General features: G+C 42.0%; 1 protein-coding gene across 1 annotated transcript in view; it reads right to left on the bottom strand.

Moving 5' to 3' along the window:
* Nucleotides 1-4,300: 4,300 nt before the first annotated feature.
* Nucleotides 4,301-22,648, bottom strand: part of Efcab3 (EF-hand calcium binding domain 3) — a 34,288-nt gene continuing 15,940 nt past the window's right edge. The window contains exons 6-12 of the mRNA XM_036197760.1: nucleotides 20,451-20,594; nucleotides 18,050-18,121; nucleotides 16,837-16,957; nucleotides 14,280-14,455; nucleotides 13,766-13,950; nucleotides 6,853-6,975; nucleotides 4,301-4,627 (exon numbers count right to left, since the gene is read on the bottom strand). Coding sequence (XP_036053653.1) covers nucleotides 4,301-4,627; nucleotides 6,853-6,975; nucleotides 13,766-13,950; nucleotides 14,280-14,455; nucleotides 16,837-16,957; nucleotides 18,050-18,121; nucleotides 20,451-20,594 — 1,148 coding nt within the window. The remainder of the gene's footprint in view (nucleotides 4,628-6,852; nucleotides 6,976-13,765; nucleotides 13,951-14,279; nucleotides 14,456-16,836; nucleotides 16,958-18,049; nucleotides 18,122-20,450; nucleotides 20,595-22,648) is intronic.

Below are 22,648 nucleotides of genomic sequence, written 5' to 3'. Positions count from 1 at the left end.
AGGTGGGGGGAAATTGGCAGAGGAAATAAAACACCTTTGTCAACCTGATAATAGAGCAAAAGGTTAATGCAGATTCAGTGTTTGCAGACTCCCAAAGCTGTGTGCCTCCCTTTGATAAACTGTCAGAACCCACAGAATGCCAGAGGAAGAGCTACAAAAGTGGGTCTGAGAGGAGTAAGAATGATACACAAATGTTTTTAATAATTTTTAAAATTTTTATTTTATGTGCATTGGTGTTTTGCCTGCATGTATGTCTGTGTGAGGGTGTCAGATCTTGGGAGTCATAGACAGCTGTGAGCTGCCATGTGGGTGCTGGGAATTGAACCTGGGTCCTCTGGAAGAGCAGCCAATGCTGTTAACTGCTGAGCCATTTCTCCAGCCCCCCACTTACTTATTTTTAAGATGGTAAATTCTATACAGTTAAGTTTTTTTGCTTTTTTTTTTTTTTTGTTGTTGTTGTTCTTTTTCAAGACAAGGTGTAGCTTTTGCCTATCCTGGATCTCTGTAGCCCAGGCTGGCCTCAAACTCACAGAGATCTGCCTGGCTGTGCCTCCTGAGTGCTAGGATCAAAAAGGCATGCACTACAGTTAAGTTTTATCACAATAAAAATCATGACTTTCCAGCATGAAGAGATAGGTCAGTGGGAAAAATGCTTGCTGTATAAGCATGCTGACCTTAGTTCTAACCTCCAGCATCCATGTAGAAATTTGAGGGCAGTAGTGTTTAGCATTGAGTTGGAGATGGCAACAGGTAGTTTCTGGAGTCTAGCAGAAATGCTGAGCTCCAGGTTCAGTGAGAAACCCTGACTCAAAAAGCAAAATGGAGAAGTGATTTCGGAAGATGCCTTGACATCAACTTCTAGGCTCCACACACACCAGCATGGTCAAGAACATCCAAGTGCACTCACATGTGCACACTTGCAAACATAGCAATGTGGGGCAAGAGTTTCCACCTAAAACCAGAGAAAAAAAGATTCTAAAACAGAGCTAAAAACAGCTTCCTAGCTGTCTGTCTCAGCAGCCTGCAGGTTTGAGCTACTCTATGGCATGCAGGCTTGACCTAGGCTATGTTACACAGGTGTCTCCAAGCTGTACCCTATGCTGTGTGTTGGATATAGTTTTTGCTAGTTATAAAAAAGAGGTTTCTGGGCTACACACTGCTTTGATAGAAGCATAGAACCACTGTTTCTAAGAGTTGATGGCTCCCAGAGCTGGTGGTAAATGTACCACCGCCATGTTGGGAAGCTGAGGTGGGTGGAGCCACCAGCCAAAGCTGCTATTTTAGCCCTAGTAATGCTGCAGTTTAAAACAATAGATTCACAATAAGACAGATTCAGATGGAACAAGACTTTAAATGCTTTACAATGTGTGTAAAAATGTACGAAGGCTTGGAAGAGAGAGAAAAAGGATATATAGTTATATAAAGAAATACATAGTTTTTAAAAATAAAGTCTTTAAAGAGACAGTAAAGGTAGTATAAAAAATAAGCCACGTAAAGATGGATATTACACAGAGACTCTGGATTGTGTTGTCTTTGGGATTTTTAACTGCAGAAAAAATTTGATCATAAAAGCTGTTGAGTTAAGCCAATATATATATTTTAAAGGTACCTTGACGTCAAAATTTGGATGTAAGGATATGTTGCTTTGGAAAGGAGGCTCTGCTTTTGTTTCCACAGAAAGCCAGAGGCTATGGATTTGTTCCAGATTAAGATACATCACGTTTGACCAGTCAAGAACCCCTGAAAGGTCTCCGATGACACCATGGCCCAGATGATCCAACATCCAGAATGGTTTCAAGGCGACTGGCTCAGATGATACACTCTCATGGACTATTCCATAATCCTAAAATTTTCTTTGTGTCCCCATAAGATACAGTGCCCCCATCCAGCAGGAAGTAGTATGAGAAGCTACACCCAAATTCCCAAATATATCAAGCTGGCTTTGGAGAGAGAATTGGCTCATTCCTTCTCTAAACCCAAGCATATTACTAAAAAAAAAAGTGACAGATTCTTTTGTCCCATATCAGAAGAGCCCTCTGTCTGGTGTGGGACAGAGCAAAACCAATATATTTATTTAAATCAGGTTGATTATAAATGCGATCTCTTTCTAAAGAGGAAAAGGGGATATGATAAATATGACAGGATGAAAGGGTAGATTATTAAATCTACTTATAAGAGCAACTTGTTTAAAAATGTTTTATATTGCTATGGGTTTTAGTTTATTAATACAAGTTTAAACTTAATTTTGTTATACTATATATATATATATATATATTTCTACTCTTGTTGGAGGTATTATGTTTATGTAACTCATTTAAATTACAATGGATAATTAAGAAATACAGATTAATTTGTCTTCTATGATAGTCAAACTTGTAGCATGTTAGTTAAGTTTTCTAGGTATACATAGATATATTTCAGATAGATAGGTAATTTTCAAACACTTCAAAGACCTACAAAATATGGCATTTAAAATGTTTTAAAAATTTAGACTTTCTGGACAATGAGACATGTATACTCCTGGCAGCACCAGTTTACTTCAGAGAGGAAATGGGCATCAAAGACACTCTATATAGAGTTTATCTTCACCTTGGCAAAAATAGCCATTTGGTCAAGAATCTGTTCTTGTGTGGACTGCTTGATCAACTGGACATGCAGGACCCATAGAAAGGTGACCACTGAACTTTGTTTGGCAAAATGGCCCTTCAGGTTCCTGATTTGCAGAGGAAATTGCCAGACGTTTTATAGGACCCAGAGAAAAATGATTGGGAGACTCTGGACCTATGGGTTGAAGACAGATGCCCCAACTTTACAAAGAAACATTAGGTGACTGTCCAGGCTGCCAGCTGTCTCTGTCTACCCTGCAAGACTCCTGAAAGTTGCTTGCATCCTTCTCCTGTTTCTCAGGTAATATTATATCCTTCTGTGGTCTTTGATGTAGTTGAAGACTAGATAGTTATAATTTTCCTTAGTTATGATAAAAGATAAGTTAGATATGAAACCTTAGACTCACAAATATAAGATAGATAGGATATCTTCTTTAATTTTTGCCAAATACAAATAGACTAGATATTATAAATAGGCTAGATATTGTAACTGTAATTCTTGCTTGATAATTGTTTTGTTATATGTAATTTTACTATGTGAAAGTTAAAACCTTCCTTTTTGAAAAAAAAAAAAGAAAAGGGGAAGTGCTGTGGATATCACTCTGTATAAATAAAATGCTGACTGGCCAGTAGCCAGGCAGGAAGTATAGGCGTGACAAGCAGAGAGGAGAATTCTGGGAAGTGGAAGGCTGAGGCAGAGAGGCACTGCCAGCCACTATGATGAGAAGCAGATGTTAAGATACTGGTAAGCCACAAGCCATGTGGCAACTTATAGATTAATAGAAATGGGTTAATTTAAGATATAAGAACAGATAGCAAGAAGCCTGCTATGGCCATACAGTTTATAAGTAATATAAGTCTCTGTGTGTTTACTTGGTTGGGTCTGAGTGGCTTTGGGACTGGCGGGTGAGAGAGATTTGTCCTGACCGTGGGCCAGGCAGGACCAGGAAAACCTCAGCTACACACATGCATAAAACAAAATATTATGATATCTCCACAAATTTGTGATATAGTTATGTGTATATTTGTCTTTTCACTTGAGACAGGGTTTCTCTGTATAGCCCTGGCTGTCCTGGAACTAGCCCTGTAGACCAGGCTGGCCTAGAACTCAGAGATCCACCTGCTTCTGCCTCCCGAGTGCTGGGATTAAAGGCGTGCGCCACCCCTGCCCGGCTATTGTGTGTCTTTAACATAATGGATGAGATCTATTATTTGCAGGACAGGCCAAGTGGAAGTTGTGCCTTAGGAGTTCCTAAATTTCCCAGAGGTTCTTCGCGGTGGGGTGGAGGGTGTGCTGGTGCTGTGCCTTGCAGTTGCCATCCTCTAATGCTAGGGTCTTTCACAAACATTCAAAAGCCCTTCTCATTTACAATCACCCCAAACTCAAGTGCTTCTTGCATGGAGGGCCCTTAGAAACCCAGGCTAACTTTTCCCTTTCTGCTGCTGTCTTGGCTGTTTTAAGCTGAGTGGGAGTGGCAGAGAGTAACTGGCTCTAATAATAGGGTAGCTGCTTTTAACTAGCAAAGATTTGGGAAAGAGAAACCATTCTATGATTTGAAGGTTTTTACTGGATGGAATCCAAAAGATGTCAAAATTTTCACCTGCTATGACTGTAGTAGATAAAAGCAAGAAATCATAATTTTGATAACTATGGAAAGCAGCTTTCGAAGTGTTGTTTAGAAAATGTAGACTTTTCATTGCCGAAATCCCCTGAAACCTTTCCGCTTCCTTTTCCTTCCTGTCTCCAGGTCACACTCACTGAAGTCTGATGGGGAAGATAGTCCGGAATTTCCCGAGGAGTTTCTGTTGGCGTAGGCATCATGCAAGCGCAAGTCCTTAGGGGAAAGCAGTTCTTGGCAGACATTCCAGGACCACGTGTACGTAGAAAAGGTGTTGTAAAAGGACTCGTTGTTGGTTTCAATCCCAATCAAATCCCCTCGGATCTTTTTCCAGAGATTCAGCATTTCTTTCCGGTGCTCAAGTGCAATTCCTAAGTTATAGGTGTCCGTGGCTCTCTTTACCTGCACCAAGAGGGCAGGTATTAACTTAGTGGAGTTACCTTAACTATCTTTGGTTTATAAACCATAATCATTGGTGACTTGAGAGTCACACATGAGCTAGGAGGTGGTGGAAATCAAAATGTATCACTTGAAAGCCAGGTATAGTGGCGCACACCTTTAATCCCAGCACCCAGGAGGCAGAGGCAAGTGGATCTCTGTGAGTTTGAGACCAACTCGGTCTACATAGTGAGTTCCAGATGAGAAATGTAGGTCTAAATATATAGGTATGGGATTCAGCCTGAGACAGGGAGAGTCAGCAGGGAGAAGATGCTGAGCTGAGCAAATCCTTAAGGATATTAAGGCTGAGGCTTCGAGGGGTGGCAGGAAAGAGTCCCAGGAAGAAGAGGCCACATAAACAAGTGCTTGAAGACACTCAACACCCTGGACTTGGCAGGGGAGCTGGAGCATCTTGGTGTTGCCAGAGTGTCGGGGTTAAAGTGAGAGGAGAGAGTAGTGATGGAGGAGTCGCTGAAGGTTCAGTGTAGTGGAGGAGAGCCCTTTGCAGAAATCAGGTGGTGGGAGCAGTTTCTGGGGGAAGTGAGATAAATCCCTCAGTTGGGTAGAGCAGGAAACTGCCAGCACTGGGGGAGTCTCAGTAACCCGGGCTGCCTTGAGTTTTTGTGCAGCACAGGCTGCTCTTCAACTTGCCACCCTGGTGCTTCTTCCACCTCTAGAGTGCTACTTGGAAGCATTTACTGCACCCATCCTTCTTAGCCCCCAGAACTGGGACTCAAACCTAGGGCTTTGTCCGTGCTAGGCAAGATTGCTACCAACTGAACTATACCTTCAGCTCAAGCATTTACCGTTAAACAGGACAATGGCTTGTCTGGATCTTCATGTTAGATCATTTAGTAGCTGTGTGGGAAGTGGCTGGGATACCAGATTAGAGGCTGTTGTCCAAGCAAGTCTCATGGAAGAACTCAACTCAGGCAGAGAGAACAGGGATAGAGTGAAGGGAGCAGACTTGGAACACATCTCAGAATGAGTTGGACTAGATTTGGTGACTGGTGGAGGCAAAAAGCAATGTTCAGGGTGCCTACTGGCTTTCTAGCTTTAGTGCTGAGTAAATGATGGTGTCAACAACTGAGGTACAGCATTGTCGGGGAGAGCCAGGCTGATGCAGGAGATGATGAGTGAGAGTGGGACATGCTGAGCGTAATGTGTTATGAGACGTTGCACATGGCGGGGAATATCGATCAGATGGTGAGTGAGGTAAGGCCAGTGTCCAAGAAAGAAGTCTAGGCTGGGGCAAATGAGTTGTTAGTATGTGGGTGGCTATCGCTAAACGAAGGAGGCAGACCTGACACAGAGGTCCCTGCTGTTCTCCTATGGCTGAGTTATAGGGATGCTACACTAACAATCTTTTCAAGCTGCTTAGCCTGTCGGGCAGCTGGTGCTGGTGCTGGTGCTGGAGGTCTCTGGCCACAGGCAGCCTCCATTTACTTGCGTGTTTACGTGCTAATGGCGAGACAGGAGTCAGCTGCCCATGGCTTTGTGTTCTGAAGTTCCACACATCTCAGCTCATGGCTACTGTCCACTTCCTTCTCTGTGACTGAGCCCTCACCGCAAGCTCTCTTAGAGTAGAAACTGGTTTTCTCTCTATGGTGTCTCCTAATCTCACACTCATGGATCCACACTTACAAGCGAGTGTATGAGTGGACGTTATGAGAAGATTGGCTGTGGGAGTAGAGAGCTGGGAGTGAGGGCATCAAGAGTGTGATGATTGTCAAAAGAAAAAGAAGAAAAAGATAGACTACAACAGCTGAGGCTGGCCTCTGGCACACGCATGATCACACACTTGCACACACACACATCAAGGCATGGGCAGAGAGGCTCCAGAACGCACACTTTCACTGGCTATGGCCTAACTTCTAAGCAACTTCACAGAGAAGGACAGGATGGATTCACGCTATACCACTCCCTGCCTCCACATTTGATGCTAATCATCATGCTCTTGAAGCTTCTTCCCCCTTGGCCCTTACAAATCACACTGGAGATACTTGTAGTCCAGGTCTTCTCCTCTCCTCTTTCCTGAACCCCCAAGTAATGCTGGCTAGTCTGGGAGCAGCACAGGCATCTTGTCTCACTCTGAGGTGGAGCTTTTGTTTGTTTTTGGAGGCAGTCTCCCCAGCAGAAGATCCCTTTGGCAGTGCAGTCTGGGAAGGCATTGGACAGGGAGTACTCACGTGCTGTTTGATAGCCGCTGCATCAGATACTGTCCAGTGATGCTTCTTCTTGAATAGATGGTCAATGGCTAGGATGTCATCTGAATAGCCTGAGGCCGACTTGATAGGTTTTACAGCTGCAGCCTTTATGGACATTAAAAAAAAAAAAAGATCAGTAAAACAGTTTAGGTTGAATTATATAACAAAGACATAATTATACATATGTGTAAAATGCCACAGTGAGACCCGCTGGCCTTGAACTCACAGAGATCCCCCTGCCTCTGCCTCTGGAGAGCTGGGATTAAAGGCGCGTGCCACCACCTCTGGGTCAGACTTTTTTATGAGAGGATTTGTATGTGATTATAAGGTTGTCGCTAAGCCATTTGTCAGTTGCACTGGCACACTTAGCATGGTACATGTGTAAACGGGCATTTAGTAAATCCACTGTAATAGTAATAATAAAGCCTGCTTATAAGACAAGCACTGATGGATGTTTCATGTGTGGAGGGTAAGGAGGGTAGAGAGAAGCCAACTCCATGCTGACCCAGACTTCCCAAGCTATTAGGAAGGTGCCCTCCACAGAGTGCAATCTCTGTTGTTTCCAGACTCCTGGAAGGAAGCAGCATTTGTTTGTCCTGTTGCTGGGCTGTTGAACAATGCTAGGGGAAGTTAGGTAAACACACTGCTCACTTTCTTTGGACATGCTTACTGACTAATCTCCAGACCCTCTTCGCTACTACTTGGCATTCTTAGGCTCTTCATTCACTGTTAACATTCCAAGCGGCTGCTGGAAAGCCAGATTAACTGCATCAGCTCCTGATTTGCTCTCTCTAAAGCTATCTAGTATGAATGTTCTTAACTCTTCCCCCCATTTTGAGATTTCTCTATCCTTTAATCCATCGTTTTCCTCCCAGGTGAGTCTTTTGTGATTTCCAAGACCAAGTCTCCCTGTGTTCTTTATATAGTCTGCTCTGGGATCTCTCTACGTTAATTGATATTAATTGATTGATTGTGCGATGTCTGTGTGTCTGTGCATGGCACTCATGCAGAGGCCAGAGGACTTTATACTGTTAGTTCTCTCCATTCCTCACATAGGTTCTGGGAATTGAGCTCAGGGCATCAAGCTTATGCTGTAAGTGCATTTACCACAGGGCTGTCTTGCCATCTCTCAAAACGTTTTTGTTTTTATAGTATGAACTATGTAGCTCAGGATTTAGATACGCTTATATTTGTGTCTTGTAGACTTCCTAAGGTTGAAACTTATTTTTTAGAATAAGTGCACATGCCGCTGGGCGGTGGTGGCGCACACCTTTAGTCCCAGCACTCGGGAGGCAGAGGCAGGCGGATCTCTGTGAGTTCGAGGCCAGCCTGGGCTACCAAGTGAGTTCCAGGACAGGCGCAAAGCTACACAGAGAAACCCTGTCTTGTAAAACAAAACAAAACAAAACAACAACAACAACAACAACAACAACAACAACAAAACAAACCATGCCTGTTTAGGGGTTGGGGGTTTAGCTCAGTGGTAGAGCGCTTGCCTAGCAAGCCCGGGGTTCAGTCCTTAGCTCCAAAAAAAAAAAAAAACAAAAAAAAAACAAAACCAAAGACAAGAATAAGTGCACAGCTTGGAGACTGCATCCAGTGTGGGAACTGTGAATCCCAGCTGCTTACCATGTTTTCTTAAACCTCAGGTTCCACATTTTCAAGGAATCCTTCCTTCTCCATTGACAGCTTCTAGCAGGTTGAACTTGTACCTTGAGCTGAGCAGTATTTACCTTTCCTCTCAGATTCAGATTTTTTTTTAGAGGTTTTAGATTTAAAATTAAACCTAAGTCTATTTTTTTTTTTTTTTTTTTTAAGATTTAGCTCTAGGTATCCACATCTGATCCTGAATTGTCAGGCCAACCCCTGTCGCTAGCCATCAGGTCTAAGTACCTCCATGTGACTTCCTGCCTCTCTTTTCTGTCAATCCCAAGGGTCATTTTATGAGCCTGCTGTTTTGGCTTTAGGGTCTCTCTTGTTTTTTTTTTTTCTCTCCAAGGGAAGCTCTCGCTATATAAACCAGTCTGGTTTTGAACTCACAAAGATCTGCCCGGCTGTCTTGCTTTTTGAAATATGGGCATTTTGCTTGCATTTGAGGACATTTTTGAATATTCGACATCTCATTCAGCAATTTTTTTGTTATTGTTCTTTTTTTTTTTTTTTGATACAGGGTTTGTCTGTGTAGTTCTGTATAGCCGAATTTTAAAGGTCTTATTAATAAAAACAAACCCAGAGCCAGGTATTAGGGTGAACACTGAATGATCAGAGAAACAGAACTAGCCACATTCAACTTCACCTTGCCAATTCCTCAGCTGATCTTGTTTCCTCAGACTGGAAACCTCTGAATCCTCATCTGAATGGATCTCAGCTGAACTGCTACTAAAAGCTAAAAGCTTAACCCGCCTAGTTCCTGGTCCTCATGCCTAATATTCCTTTCTGCTTCCTGCCATCACTTCCTGAGATTAAAAGCGTGAGTCACCATGCCTGGCTGTTTCCAGCGTGGCTTTGAACTCACAGAGATCCGGATAGATCTCTGCCTCCAGAATGCTAGGATTAAAGCTGTGTGCCACCATTTTCTTGTCTCTATGTCTGTCTAGTGGCTGTTCTGTTCTGTGACCCCAGATAAGTGTATTAGGGTGTACAATATCCACATAGCAGTCCGGGAATTCATTCTATAGACCAGGCTGGCCTCAAACTCAAGAGTCTTGCTGCCTCTGCCTCCCAAGTGTGGGGATCAAAGGCATGTGCCACCACTGCTCAGCTTTTCATGCAGCATTTTTTTAATGGGGACATACAGAGTGGGGTAGGTCATGAGGACTGGGTTGATAATGTGTATCTGGTTATTTTCATTCTGATGCTTAAGTCCTAATTTTTGGTTTCAACTAACATTTGTAAATACATAGAATGTTGCGTGAGTATATATTAGCTTAGACACAATACACCATGTAGTATATTATATCTTATGTGGTATACATCTAATGTTCTATATATTTATACATATCAAATGTATACACATGAAATAATAATAATGATCTGGTTGTGTCTGGGAGTGTGCTCCCCTGTGCATGTGAGTGAGTAGGCCAGAGGCTGACTTCAGGTATCCTTCTCTCTCTAGCTTTGCTGTATCTGTTAAGACAGGCTCTTTCACTGGACCAGGACTCACTGTTTGCAGCTAGCCTGGCTGGCTCCAGGTCTACTTGTCTTCCAGGTGGTTATAGGAATGTGCCACCAGGACAGCTTTTACATGGGTGTTTGGGATCTGAACTCAGCTCCTCATGCTTGTGCAGCAAGCACTTTACCTACTGAATCATCTCCACAGCTATATATATATATATATATATATATATATATATATATATATATATATATATATAATATATATATAATATACATCAACATGCATCAATATTATATCTATTTTATACATTAATATATCAATATTATATCTATTAATAGGCACTTGTGTGACAGGAGATATAGCACATTATCATATTTATAAATGTACATTTAATATAGTAGGTATAGATTATAATGCACTGTATCTTTTTTTACATATAATAAATGTGAATATGATACCTGAGGTATAACAATAGATGGCAACATATGTTATAGAAAAATTAGGGAAGGGGGTAGGGTATTGGCTGTTATTTTATTAAAATATATTTTAAAAATTATGCTTAATTGTGTGTGTGGTTATGTACACTTGAGTGCAGATGTCTGTGGAGTTCAGAGGCATCAGATCCCCCGGAGCTGGAATTATAGACAGTTATGAGCCACCCAATGTAGGTGCTGGGAACCAAAGTTGGGTCCTCTGTAAAAGTAGCATTAAGAAATGAGTATGGGCCCGGTGGTGGTATTGCCTGGTCTACAGAGCAAGATCCAGGACAGGCACCAAAACTACGCAGAGAAACCCTGTTTCAAAAAAAACAACAACAACAAAAAAAAAAACAAAACAAAAAAGGAGTATGGCCTTTAATTCCAGCACTCAGGAGGCAGAGGCAGAGGCAGAGCAAATCTCTGTGGGTTTGAAGCTAGTCTTGTCTACAAAGTGAGTTCCAGAGCTGTTACACAGAGAAACTATGTCTCAAAAAAACCAGAAAAAAAAAAAAAGAGCATGAGCTGGGTGGTAATGGACACACCTTTAATCCCAGCAGACGGCAGGCAGAAGCAGGTAGATCTCTGAGTTCAAGGCCAGCTTGGTCTGCAGAGTGATTTCCAGGGACAGCCAGGGCTGTCCTCAAAAACCCTGTCTCAAAAAACCAAAACAAATAAACAAACAAAAAACAGAGTATGACTGAACAATAAGTGCTCTTAACCACTGAATCACTTCTCCAGCCTCTAAAATATATATTTAATAGATAACTTACTGTTGGTCATGGTGGTACAGGCTTATAAATCCCAGCACTTGGGAGGCTGAGGTAGGAGAATTATTGCAAACTGAAGGCCTGCCTAGGATACAGTATGAGATCCTATCTCAAAAATCCAAAATCAACCGACTGTGGGAGAAGTCCATAATATAAAGTGACTGAAATGGCAGAAGTTCATAACTTACAACAACTATTTGAAGTGAACACTTGAGTGGCATTCGTTGTGTTGACTTGTGGGAAACTCCTGAAGTGACAGTTACAAGAAGACCCATGAGAAGCAAGGAAGAGGGCTTTTTAGACACACAGGGAATGGCGTGCAAGCAGAGGGACAGCGGGTATGTGTGTGAGGGTCTACTCTGGTGATATCCACAGAACGTCCTGCAATGATGGAGATGTTCTATATGTTTGTTTGTGTGTGTGTGTGTGTGTGTGTGTGTGGTTTTATTTTATTTTATTTATTTTTTTAGTTTTTTCAAGACAGGGTTTCTCTGTGTAGCTTTGCGTCTTTCCTGGATCTCACTCTGTAGACCAGGCTGGCCTCGAACTCACAGAGATCTGCCTGCCTCTGCCTCCCGAGTGCTGGGATTAAAGGTGTGTACCACCACCGCCCAGCCCTGTTTGTGTGTTTTAATAGGCCAGTTGAGCACTTCAGTTGTGGGTAGTATAACTGAAGAACTGGATTTGTGATTTTGATGAATTTCAGTTATTGGAAGGCTCAGGTTTATTACTGTTATTATCTAAGACATGGGTCTCACTATATTGTGCAAGTCATCTTTGAACTTATGATCTCTTTGCCTCAGTTTCCTGGGTGGTGGGATTATAGGCATGCACTACCATGCCTGGCAGACTCTTAGGGTTAGGTCATTCAGGACCTTGTAAGTAATCATGAAGATTATCCTTTTCTTTTTCCTGAGTATCTGAAAAGTTCAACTGGAGGATTTCAAGTCGATTTGAACAGAGCTGTTTTGGCTGCTATTTGTATAGTGAGAACATATGTAGAAGGGGAAAGTAAAAGCAAGTAGATTACTTAGGAAGTCACTGATGCCATCGCTGCTAAAATGAGAGACAATCTGTGATGAGGACAATCTAGCATATAACGTGCCCTCAGTAAATAAACTGAACTGTTTTCTTTTATCCAAAGGGCATGGGGTGGAGCTCAATGGTAAAGTGCAGAGTTAGTATCTGGGTTCCATCCCCAATGCAAAACCAAGCACAAACAAGAATATTGAGTTTTCTGTGAGCCAGGCTCGGCTTTGTTTATTTGTTTTTTTGAGACAAGGTCTTATTGTATAACCTGGCTGGCCTGGAACTATTGTGTAGCGTAGGTTGGCCTTGAACTCACCCTCTCAATGCTGATATTACAGGTGTGAACTGCTATGCCTGAATCAGGCTCTATTCCAGGTAAATTTCAGTCCTGCTGCTTACCCTGGGAGGCTTAGAGCACACTTGGGGGTAAGGCTAGAACTTCCTCAGAGAATGTCTGGAAGCATGAGCATACCTGGGCATCCTTGTAATTCAGGATAGTAATGTACAAGCAAACGGACTAGAGGCCACAGAGTGACACAGGGCCAGGAGGTACAGTGGGATCACAGGCAAGGTTCTAGTGAGGGGCAGGGTGGCCCCTCCATCAGAGCACTGCTCCATTGATGTGGGTCTGGCCCTCCCCTCCCAAGACATCTGTCCAACCTGGAGCTGGCTGACAGTTCAAAATGCAGCTCCAGCTGGAGTTGATGGGAAAGCAACGAAAGTAGATTTGAGACCTTTTAGTGTTTTACCATTTTTTGGGTCTTTGAGACAGGATCTTGCTATATGTATTAAGATAGCTTTCAATTCATTTGCTTCAGCTCCCTGAGTGCTGGGATTACTAGGCAGATGCCATCAATATGCAGTCTGCTGTTGTTTCATTCTTGGTGGCTTTTTGTTTTTCGAGACAGGGTTTCTTTGTGTAACAGCTCTGGCTGTCCTGGAACTTGCTCTGTAGACCAGGCTGGCCTCAGATTCACAGAGATCCTCCTCCTTTTGCCTTCCAAGTGCTGGGCTTAAAGGTGTACACCACCACCACCTGTTTTTTTTTTTTTTTTAATACAAGAGCCCACTGCAGTTTAAACAGGTGTGAAACTCAATACTTAGCCCAGGCTAGCCTTAACTTCTTTACTGTCTTTTGCTCTGGCCTTCTTCATGTTAGAATTACAGGAATGAACCACCATATATAGTTTGTTATTGTCCTTATAGTCTTCATCCTAACCCCAAACCAAGGTCTATTATCTTCAGTAAATCAAACTATTTTGTTGAAATAGTTATACCTAAGTTCAAGGTCCTTGTTGGCTACACACAAGTTTGAGTCAATCTAGGCTACATGAGACCTTGTTTCTAAAAATCCCAGCCCCAAAACAAAAAAACACCTCAAAGCAACTACAATCACCCAAGATGCTGTACAATATTTGTAATGAAAACATGCTTTTAGTCTTGGGTTGGGTTCTTACACGTGGAAGTATTTAAATTAGCTAATATGACAGATTAAAAATCACCTGTGCTTTCCAATCTCTTTTATGGAAAAAATAGTCCTCAAAGAAACTCAGTGGTTCCTTTCTCCTTAGCATCTCTAATTTCTGTATGTCTTTGAATGGCCTTCCCATCACCATCCCGTCCACATCGGGGAACAGTGGAAAGATAGGTATTTTTGAGTACGGGCTACCTGTAGGGAGATCGCACCCTGGAAGGATAAAAACAAAAATGGCATTATAAACGATGTAAAAATGTCCCAGAATGACAAGCACGCAGAGCCTAAAGCACTTTCGTCTGCTCCGGTGTGGCTCCCTGGCTCCTCTGCCTCAGTTGCACGTTCCTACCCCACACCCATGCCGCAGGCTTCACTCAGGTGTCTGAGGGCTCAGGCAGGGGGACTTCTGCTTCCCAATGGTTTCTGTGGGACGGAGCGCAGTTACTTCAAGAGCCCGGGGCCCTGCTCTTGGCCTCTGGTGTTTATTTCTGAGCAGCTGCGGGGAAGTCAGGCTGTAAGGGTGGAGAGGGAAAACGGCTTACGCTTGAGCGCTTCTAGAAACTTGTACAGATCCCTTTCTTTCATGATGGAGATCCTGGCTGAGTTGGCAAAGGCAGCGGTGCTTGAGCGTGGAGGAGTGCACATGTCTGCCCTAAAGCCCCTTCGAGGACTCCACAGTCGTTCTGTGTTGCTTTCCTGGAACTTTTTTCGGAAATAGCTTAAAGAGAAAATACAGGTAATTCAGAAATGGAATAAAGAATTGTTAGGACAAAAAGAAAATCAAACTGCAAGCGATAGATGTCGATTATGTTTATTTTAAATCTATTTAAAGCTTATTGGCATGTGTGAATCATACATGATAGCACCAGGCTTCATTATGGCATTTCTGTGCGTCACATGTATTTTTATCCTCTTCACTCCATTACCCTCTCCTGTTCCCCTCTGGCTCCCCTTTCTCTTTCCACTTTAGCCTAGAGCCCTCTGTCCGTCTTTCTTCCTTCCGTTCTCATTCTCTCCCCACCTCCTCCTATCTTACGTGTATTCTCATTTTCTCTCTCTCCTCCCTCCCTCCCTCATCCTACCCCTCGAAAACTCAATGTGTATTTTTAGGGTTGCTTACAGGGTCCTGGGTGAAGGATTATTTACAAGAGCATGGACTCCTTACTCGTAGCTACACCACTGAAGATGCTGCGTATTAGTCTGTACTGGTTTTTATTTATTTATTTATTTATTTATTTATTTATTTATTTATTTATTTATTTATTTATTTATTTATTATGTATACAGTGTTCTGTCTGCACGTATACGTGCAGGCCAGAAGAGGGCACCAGATCTCATTACAGATGGTTGTGAGCCACCTTGTGGTTGCTGGGAATTGAACTCAGGACCTCTGGAAGAGCAAGCAGTGCTCTTAACCTCTGAGCCATCTCTCCAGCCCTGTATTGGGTTTGAAATGCAGTTTTTTTCTTCTTTGAGACAGGGTCTCACTTTGTAGCCTAGGGGGCATTGTACTCATGGTGTCCTTTCTGCTTTAGGCTCCAGAGTGGTGGGATCCCAGCCTGTGCCATATGCCTGCTTAGAAAGTTATGTTTATTTGTGTCATTTGAATGTTTTGTATGTTCTGGGATCAAACCCAAGCCTTTGTGCATGTTAGGTAAGTATTCTACCACTCAGCTACACAACTATTCCTATTTCCTCTTTTTAATTTCTTTTAGAAAGCTTATGACTAATTTTTCCAGTGTGGGGGACCAAACTCAGGACCTTATAAATGCCAGCCTCAAGATGCTGAGCTGCAGCCTCAGCTGTTATTTCCTCTTGCTAAACTGATTCCTTAATCATTTATGTAAGGACCATCTTGGTCTCTTTTTATTATTTATTTTTTTCCTTTTTTTTTTTTTTTTTTTCCGAGACAGGGTTTCTCTGTGTAGTTTTGGTGCCTGTCCTGGAACTCACTCTGTAGACCAGGTTGGCCTCAAACTCACAGAGATCCGCCTGGCTCTGCCTCCCGAGTGCTGGGATTAAAGGTGTGCACCACCACCGCCTGGCTTCTTTTTATAATTTTTGACATTGTTACATTTCTTAATTTTTTTTGTTTGTGTTTTGTTTTTCGAGATGGGGTTTCTCTGTGTTGTAACAGCCCTGACTGTCCTGGAACTCACTTTGTAGGCCAGGCTGGCTTTGAACTCACAGAGATCCACCTACCTCTGTTTCTCATGTGCCTGGTTATCTTCTATTTTGATATCCTGGAGATGGTTTTTTTTTTTTTTTTTTTCACTGTATCTAGTAAGGGTCTCATGGCTTCCTGGATCTTCCCAGGATTGGGAAATTTTTCAGCAGTTAAAGAACCACATTTGAGTATCATAAGAAAACCAAATAAACAACCACCACAATCCACTTCAATAAAAATAGCAGTGTTAGGGTTGGGGATTTAGCTCAGTGGTAGAGTGCTTGCCTAGCAAGCGCAAGGCCCTGGGTTCGATCCTCAGCTCCACATAGAAAAAAAAATATCAGTGTTAGCGAAGGTGTCCTGTCCACTTAGTAGGATTGAGAGGCAGTGCAGGAGGACATATGTTAGCACAGATCACTGTGCTAACCTCAGCACCTCACTCCTGGGCAAGCATTTGATCAGCTTGCCGGACTCTATTAAGTAATATGCAAATCTTCTTTCTCTGTTCTGTAAACTCACTAAGTGCTGGGCTGTGTTGTTCTGCATCATCCCATGACTGCCCTGTAGGCAGGTGTTGAGATCACCACTTGGATTTTGTAGGTGAGGGAACAAAGACTGAGAAGTAAAGAAAAGGGCTAGCCTGTGCACCAGCAGCTCGTTCTTGGGTTAGAAATGGCTAGCTCATGTATATGTGTGTGTGTGTGTGTGTGTGTGTGTGTGTGTGTGTGTGTGTGTGTTTCTTTATGTCTTATACCCACATGGAGCCTCAGCATAGTGTGAGCTCAGTCTTATCATTTCAGAACCACGAGACAGTGTTGCGGCATGTAGCCTTTTGCCCAGACCCTTTCTTCTGTTTCGGATTGAACTCTGTAGAGTGGGATGCTGTGACACATCCCTAGTAAGCCGCCTCCCCCTCTTCCGGGGCCACTTACCTTACTAGCTCTATTATATCCTTTCTGTGCAGGGCTGACGTCTCTACAAGTTTCGACAGGATTTCAAATAATAAGATCCCTGGGTTGTTAGCTAAATCTAAACACAGTTTCTTTTCTGGAACTATAGAGGAAACAGAAAAGAGAAATTTCAAAATGTCTTCTAAGCAAGCCATCTATTAAAAATTTGCTGACAATTTATAACAATATTAAATCAGGGACTAGAAATACAGTAAAACATTAAAAATGTTTTATTTGAAGAAAGGTCATTTTGACTACTGACAGAAGAATCATAGTTCAATGACATCTAAGTAAATATGGTAGTACTTTTAACATCTGCATCATACTATGTTAAAGACGATCGTCTTGTTCTTCTATGAAAGGGAATTAACAAATATCTCTAGTTTGCAGAGAAGCTCTCATTTATCACAGAGTTTATCTTTGGACAGTCCACAGCTTAAGAATGGGTATGTTTTCAAAGCCACTTGTGGGGTTTGGAATCTGGAATTCTAGAGCATGTGATACAAATAGTGGTTGGATTTTCCAAGGCAGCCTGTTAAGTTTAGAAACAGCATGAGAGACTGATGGTGCTTCGAGTTTGCACAGGTTGATGGGCACAGGCAAGAGAGCATGCTCTGTAACCTCCCCAGCCTCTCACTGAGGGCTGAGGCTTCATTAGGGTGTGGAAACAGTAAGTCATTCATGCTCTAGAAAACTAATTTTTTTTTTTTAAAAAGGAATACTTTTAGTAGTAGCACATGTACTTGGTTAAGAACTAAAACACTATAAAGGGAAAACAAGGGTCTGGAGAGATGGCTCAGCGGTTAAGAGCACTGACAACTCTTCCAGAGGACCTGAGTTCAATTCCCAGCACCCACATGACTGCTAATAACTATCTCTAATTCTAGTACCAGGGGATCTTATATAGACATACAAGACATCTATGCACACAAAATAAAAATAAATTAAAAAAGGAAAACTAAACTCCCTGCACCCATCACTTCCTTAGTGTTCTCATTAGAGACAAGAACACTATCTCCCAGGTGGCCAGGAGCTGCTTGATGTATTTAAATTGCAATTCTGATATTATCAGTTTGTTTGATATTATTTTGTAGGCAAAGTACAAAGAAAAATCACACTTCTGGATTTGTCTTCTGACAGGAGGCCTAAGGGATAGTGTTTTCTGTGCAGGGCTGCCCGGCTGTCATCTACTCACCCACAGCCTTGAGGAAGAGTTTCTTATCTGTCAGCACCTCTATAAAGTCAGAGAAGTTGATCTTACCGTCTCCTGCAACAAGAAGCTGAGCTCAGAGCAAGCAGATTGCTAAAGGTTTATATAAATATACAATTTGTATATAGAGTTGAGAGAGACAGAGAGAGAGCGAGAGAGAGCGAGAGAGCGAGAGCATATTTGTTATATATAACCTAGACTGGCTTCAAACTTGAAATCCTTCTGCCTCATTCTCCAGTTTGCTGAGATTACAGGTGCCTGCTACCATGCCCAGCTAGGATATATTTGAATTCTTTAATGTATGTTAAGTATAAAAGCTAAAGTTGCCTGAGTCATCTAATACTTAAAATCAGCATACTCAGGGCTGGAAAGATGCTCAGGGAAACTTTGGTTTCCTTTCCCTCCTTAAAGAGATTATTGTTGGTAGTGCCTCCCTATGTAGCCCATGCTGGTCTTGAACCTAAAATCCTCGTATTTACTTCAGTCTTTATGACAATCTACAGTTACATTCATCTCTTCTAGCCAACAGAAGCAATGACAAGGTATGAGCATTCCACAAAACCTGTTAGCTACTGTTGTCCTTTGCCAGAGAGTGTCATTTTCACGAGGAGTTTATCTACATGTCCCACTTGCACCCCATTGCCTCTAAAATTAAAAGACATCAGGAAGTAAAGGCAGTTGGATCTCTGTGAGTTTTAGGCCAGCCTGGTCTACTGAGAGAGTTCCAGGGCAGCCAGAACTACACAGAGAAACCCTGTCTCAAAAAAAACAAAAAACAACCAAACCCCAAACCAAACAAACAAAAAGACAGTAAGTACTACTAGAGGATGTGTGTATGTACTTGCAAGAATAAAATAACTGTTAATGGAGTTAATGGAAAGAAGTGATAAGAAATGATCTGGTGACCTTGCTTCACTGGCAGCTGAGTAACAAGAGGCAAGAGAAAATTATATGCTGCAAACATTTTCCACACAACGTATTAGATTGGACTCCAGGCACAGGCTGTAGCACTTGAGAGGTAGAAACAGAAGCATCAGTGGTTCAAGGCCAGCCTTGTCTAAATAGCAAGTTAGAGGCCAGGTTGGGATATATTAAGACCTTGCTCCAAAAAAAACTCCAAACCAAATAGTAACAATAAATAGCCCCAAGGAAGAAAACAGATTCCATGACCTGTATGCTTTCAAACACTAACAAAATTTCTCTGGCATTTAAAATTTAGTGGGTTCTCAGGAGACAAGGGAGATTTTATATGGTTTAAATGCAAACAGTAGGCTTGGATTTTCTTGGTGTTCTGCTGTTTGTGAAGCTGTTTATGCCATTGTACCTCTCAGCTACTTCAAGACATCCTCTAAAGTGAGCATCATGACAAATACGAATTTGGTATTGAGAAGGGACAGTCACTCTTAGTTTCCACACAGGAATTTTCTCAAATAATTCATTTTTTTTTAGCTCATACATATACTCCATAGATAAAGAGAAACACATACAAACACTGTGGTTCTTTGTCCACAGGGATATGGAAGTGACATTTCAAGACCTCTAAGCCTTAAAACTTTGGCTAGACCTGAGTGTGGCGGTTCATATCTATAATCCTAGCCTTTGGCAAGATGATGGGCAGTAAGTTTGTGTTTCAATGAGGTCTATGTATGAGCTAAAAAAAAAAAAATCTAATATTTTGAGAAAATTCCTGTGTGGAAACTAAGAGTGACTGTCCCTTCTCAATACCAAGTTCAAGTATTTGTCATGATGCTCACTTTAGAGATTGTCTTGAAGTGACTGAGAGAGCTTTTTGGTTGGTTTTGTTAGGTTTGGGGACTATTCTGAACCCTGAATTTACTATGTTTTTTCACATACACATATCTGTGATAAACTTTATCTGATACATTAGGAATAGAAGAGATTATCAACAACAAATTATAACAATATACTGTGTGTGTGTGTGTGTGTGTGTGTGTGTGTGTGTGTGTGTGTGTGTGTTTGAGACAGGGTTTCTTTTTTGCAGCCTTGGCTGTCCTGGGACTCACTATGTAGACCAGGCTGGCTGGGAACCCACAAAGATCTGCTTGACTCTGCCTCCTGAGTGCTGGGATTAAAGGTGTGCATCACCCTGCCTAGCCTCAACAATATACTATTATAAAAATTTACATTGCTACGGTCTTTTTCTCTCGAAAGAGTTTAGATAAATACTCATATTTTTGGACAACAGTTGACCAGTTAATTGAAACCATGGAAAGTGAAATGTAGATCAAGGAAGATAATCTTACTTTTGTTTAGAGGTATACTTTTGGTAAATAAGGGAGAGTTATTTCTTGCACTTATAGCATAAATGGTAGCACAGATATTCATAAAAGTATTTGATGGGAAAATAATTAGTCAAAATACTCACTGTCAAGATCAGCACATTTTAATTCATTATAGATATCATATGTGTTTAGATTCATCCCCAGTTTAGCTAAGGTGCTCATCAATCCATGTGAATCAATACAGCCAGTTTTATCCTTGGTGAAGTAGTTGTAAGCATTTTGGAAGGCTGAGGAGATGGAATTATGTTAGTCAGGACAGTTATTGAAGAAGAAACACAGTCAGGGATGGTAACTTCTGTCTACAACCCCAGTACTTGGAAGCTCTAATGGGAAGATTATCTGATGACCGAGGCCCACTTGGGCTAAACAGTAATGGCGAGGTCAGCCAGGTAGAGGTGGAGAAGGGGAGGGAGAAACATATATGCTAACAGGGCTAGGAGACATCATACAGCCAATTGTGTTCTGAAAAAAAATGTGGAGAGAAGAATGAACAATAGATTTTTTTTTTTTTTCTGTGTAACAGCCCTAGTTGTCCTGGAACTAGTTGTGTAGACCAGGCTGGCCTTGAACTCACAGAGATCCGCCTGTCTTTGCCTCCCAAGTGCTTGGATTAAAGGCATGTACCACTACCACCCTGTGAATAATAGATTTTTAAAAGGACAGAAGGCTGTCGTTTCTTGGGATTTGAACTAGAATCAAGTAGAATGCGTAGTAACTGGTAGGAAAACCAAATGTAGAGCCAGGTATAGTGGCACATGCCTATAATCCATAATCCATAGTGAGTTTGAGGCCAGAATAGGCCACATCAGACCCTGTGTATCAAGAAAACAAAACAAATACACACACACACACACACACACACACACACACACACACACACACAATATATATATATATTTTCCCTTTTGTTGCCATTACTTGGTCATTTGTCTCTACTTTGTGCTAACTATTTAATTATTTTAAATTTTCATTCTTTTTACAGTACTGGGATTGAACCTCACACATGCTGGCAACTGCTCTGCTACTGACCTATATTCCTAGTTTCATTGTTTATTTCTATCAGTATGGACTCATAGATTTATTTATTTTATATTTTGGGTAAACATATCATATGTTTACTTTTGTTTCTCAAATTGTTCAAATAAGTAGTGGAAGAGAGGGAGTGTGTGTGTGTGTGTGTGTGTGTGTGTGTGTGTGTGTGTATGCATGTATGTGACAGTGCATACATAGAGGTCAGAGGACAACTTGTAGGAGTCAGTTCTCTCCTTCTACTCTGTGGAACCTTGAGGTAGACTTCAGGTCTTCAGCAGACAAAGGTGCTTCTCTCCCCACTTCCTCCACCTCCTCTTTTTTGGGTGTGAATGTGGGGTATCTCTGTGTGTGTAGTGTAGTATGGGTATGCTCACCTCTGAGTGTGGTGTATCTGTGTGTGTGTGTGTGTGTGTGTGTGTGTGTGGTGTATGCACATGTGTATGTATAGGTATGCTCAACTCTGAGTGTGGTGTATCTGTGTGTGTGTGGTGCATGCATATGTGTAAGTATGGGTATGCTCACCTCTGAGTGTAAGGTATCTGTGTGTGTGTGGTGTAGGCACATATGTATGTATGGGTATGCTCACCTCTGAGTGTGGAGGCCAGGCATCCTGCTCTATCACACTCCACCTTATCCTTTGAGACAGGGTAAAGCAGGTTTTCTTGGACCGCCAGCCCCCAAATCATTTCATGGAGACCCATTATTGATGACGAATGCTTGGCCTTAGCTTAGGCTTGCTTCTAGCTCGCTCTTTTTTATTTTAACTTAAGTGAGCCAATTTCTGTTCACCTATGTGCTGCCCTAAGGCTTGTTTACCTCATCTACCTACTGTCCATCCTGCTTTCCAGCTTCCTCTATGTCTGTTTGTCTGACTCCTTTTCTCCCTGCCCACCAGCCCCACCTAGCTCTCCTCTGCCTAGCTATTGGACATTCAGCTTTTTATTAGACCAATCAGGTACCTTATACAGGCAAGGTGAAACTACATCTTTACATAGTTAAACAATTATTCTGCAGCACAAACAAATGTAACACATCTTGACATAGTTAAATATTCTAATCCACAACAACAGTGTCTTTTATGGAATCCTGGCATCCAGCAAGCTCCCGCAATCTTTCTGTTTCCCCCACCTTGGTACTGGGGTGATAGTCATGCACAGTGTTTTATGCCTGGGTCTGAGTTCAGCTCCTCCCGCTTGCATAGCAGGTGCCCCCACCTACACAGCCATCTCTCCAGCCCCCTGCAGGTTTT

This window comes from Onychomys torridus, chromosome 8 (assembly GCF_903995425.1).
Source record: "Onychomys torridus chromosome 8, mOncTor1.1, whole genome shotgun sequence".
Classification (NCBI taxonomy): Eukaryota; Metazoa; Chordata; class Mammalia; order Rodentia; family Cricetidae; genus Onychomys; species Onychomys torridus.
The sequence above is the reverse complement of the archived record's forward strand: the minus strand, read 5'-3'. Positions and strand labels throughout refer to the sequence as shown.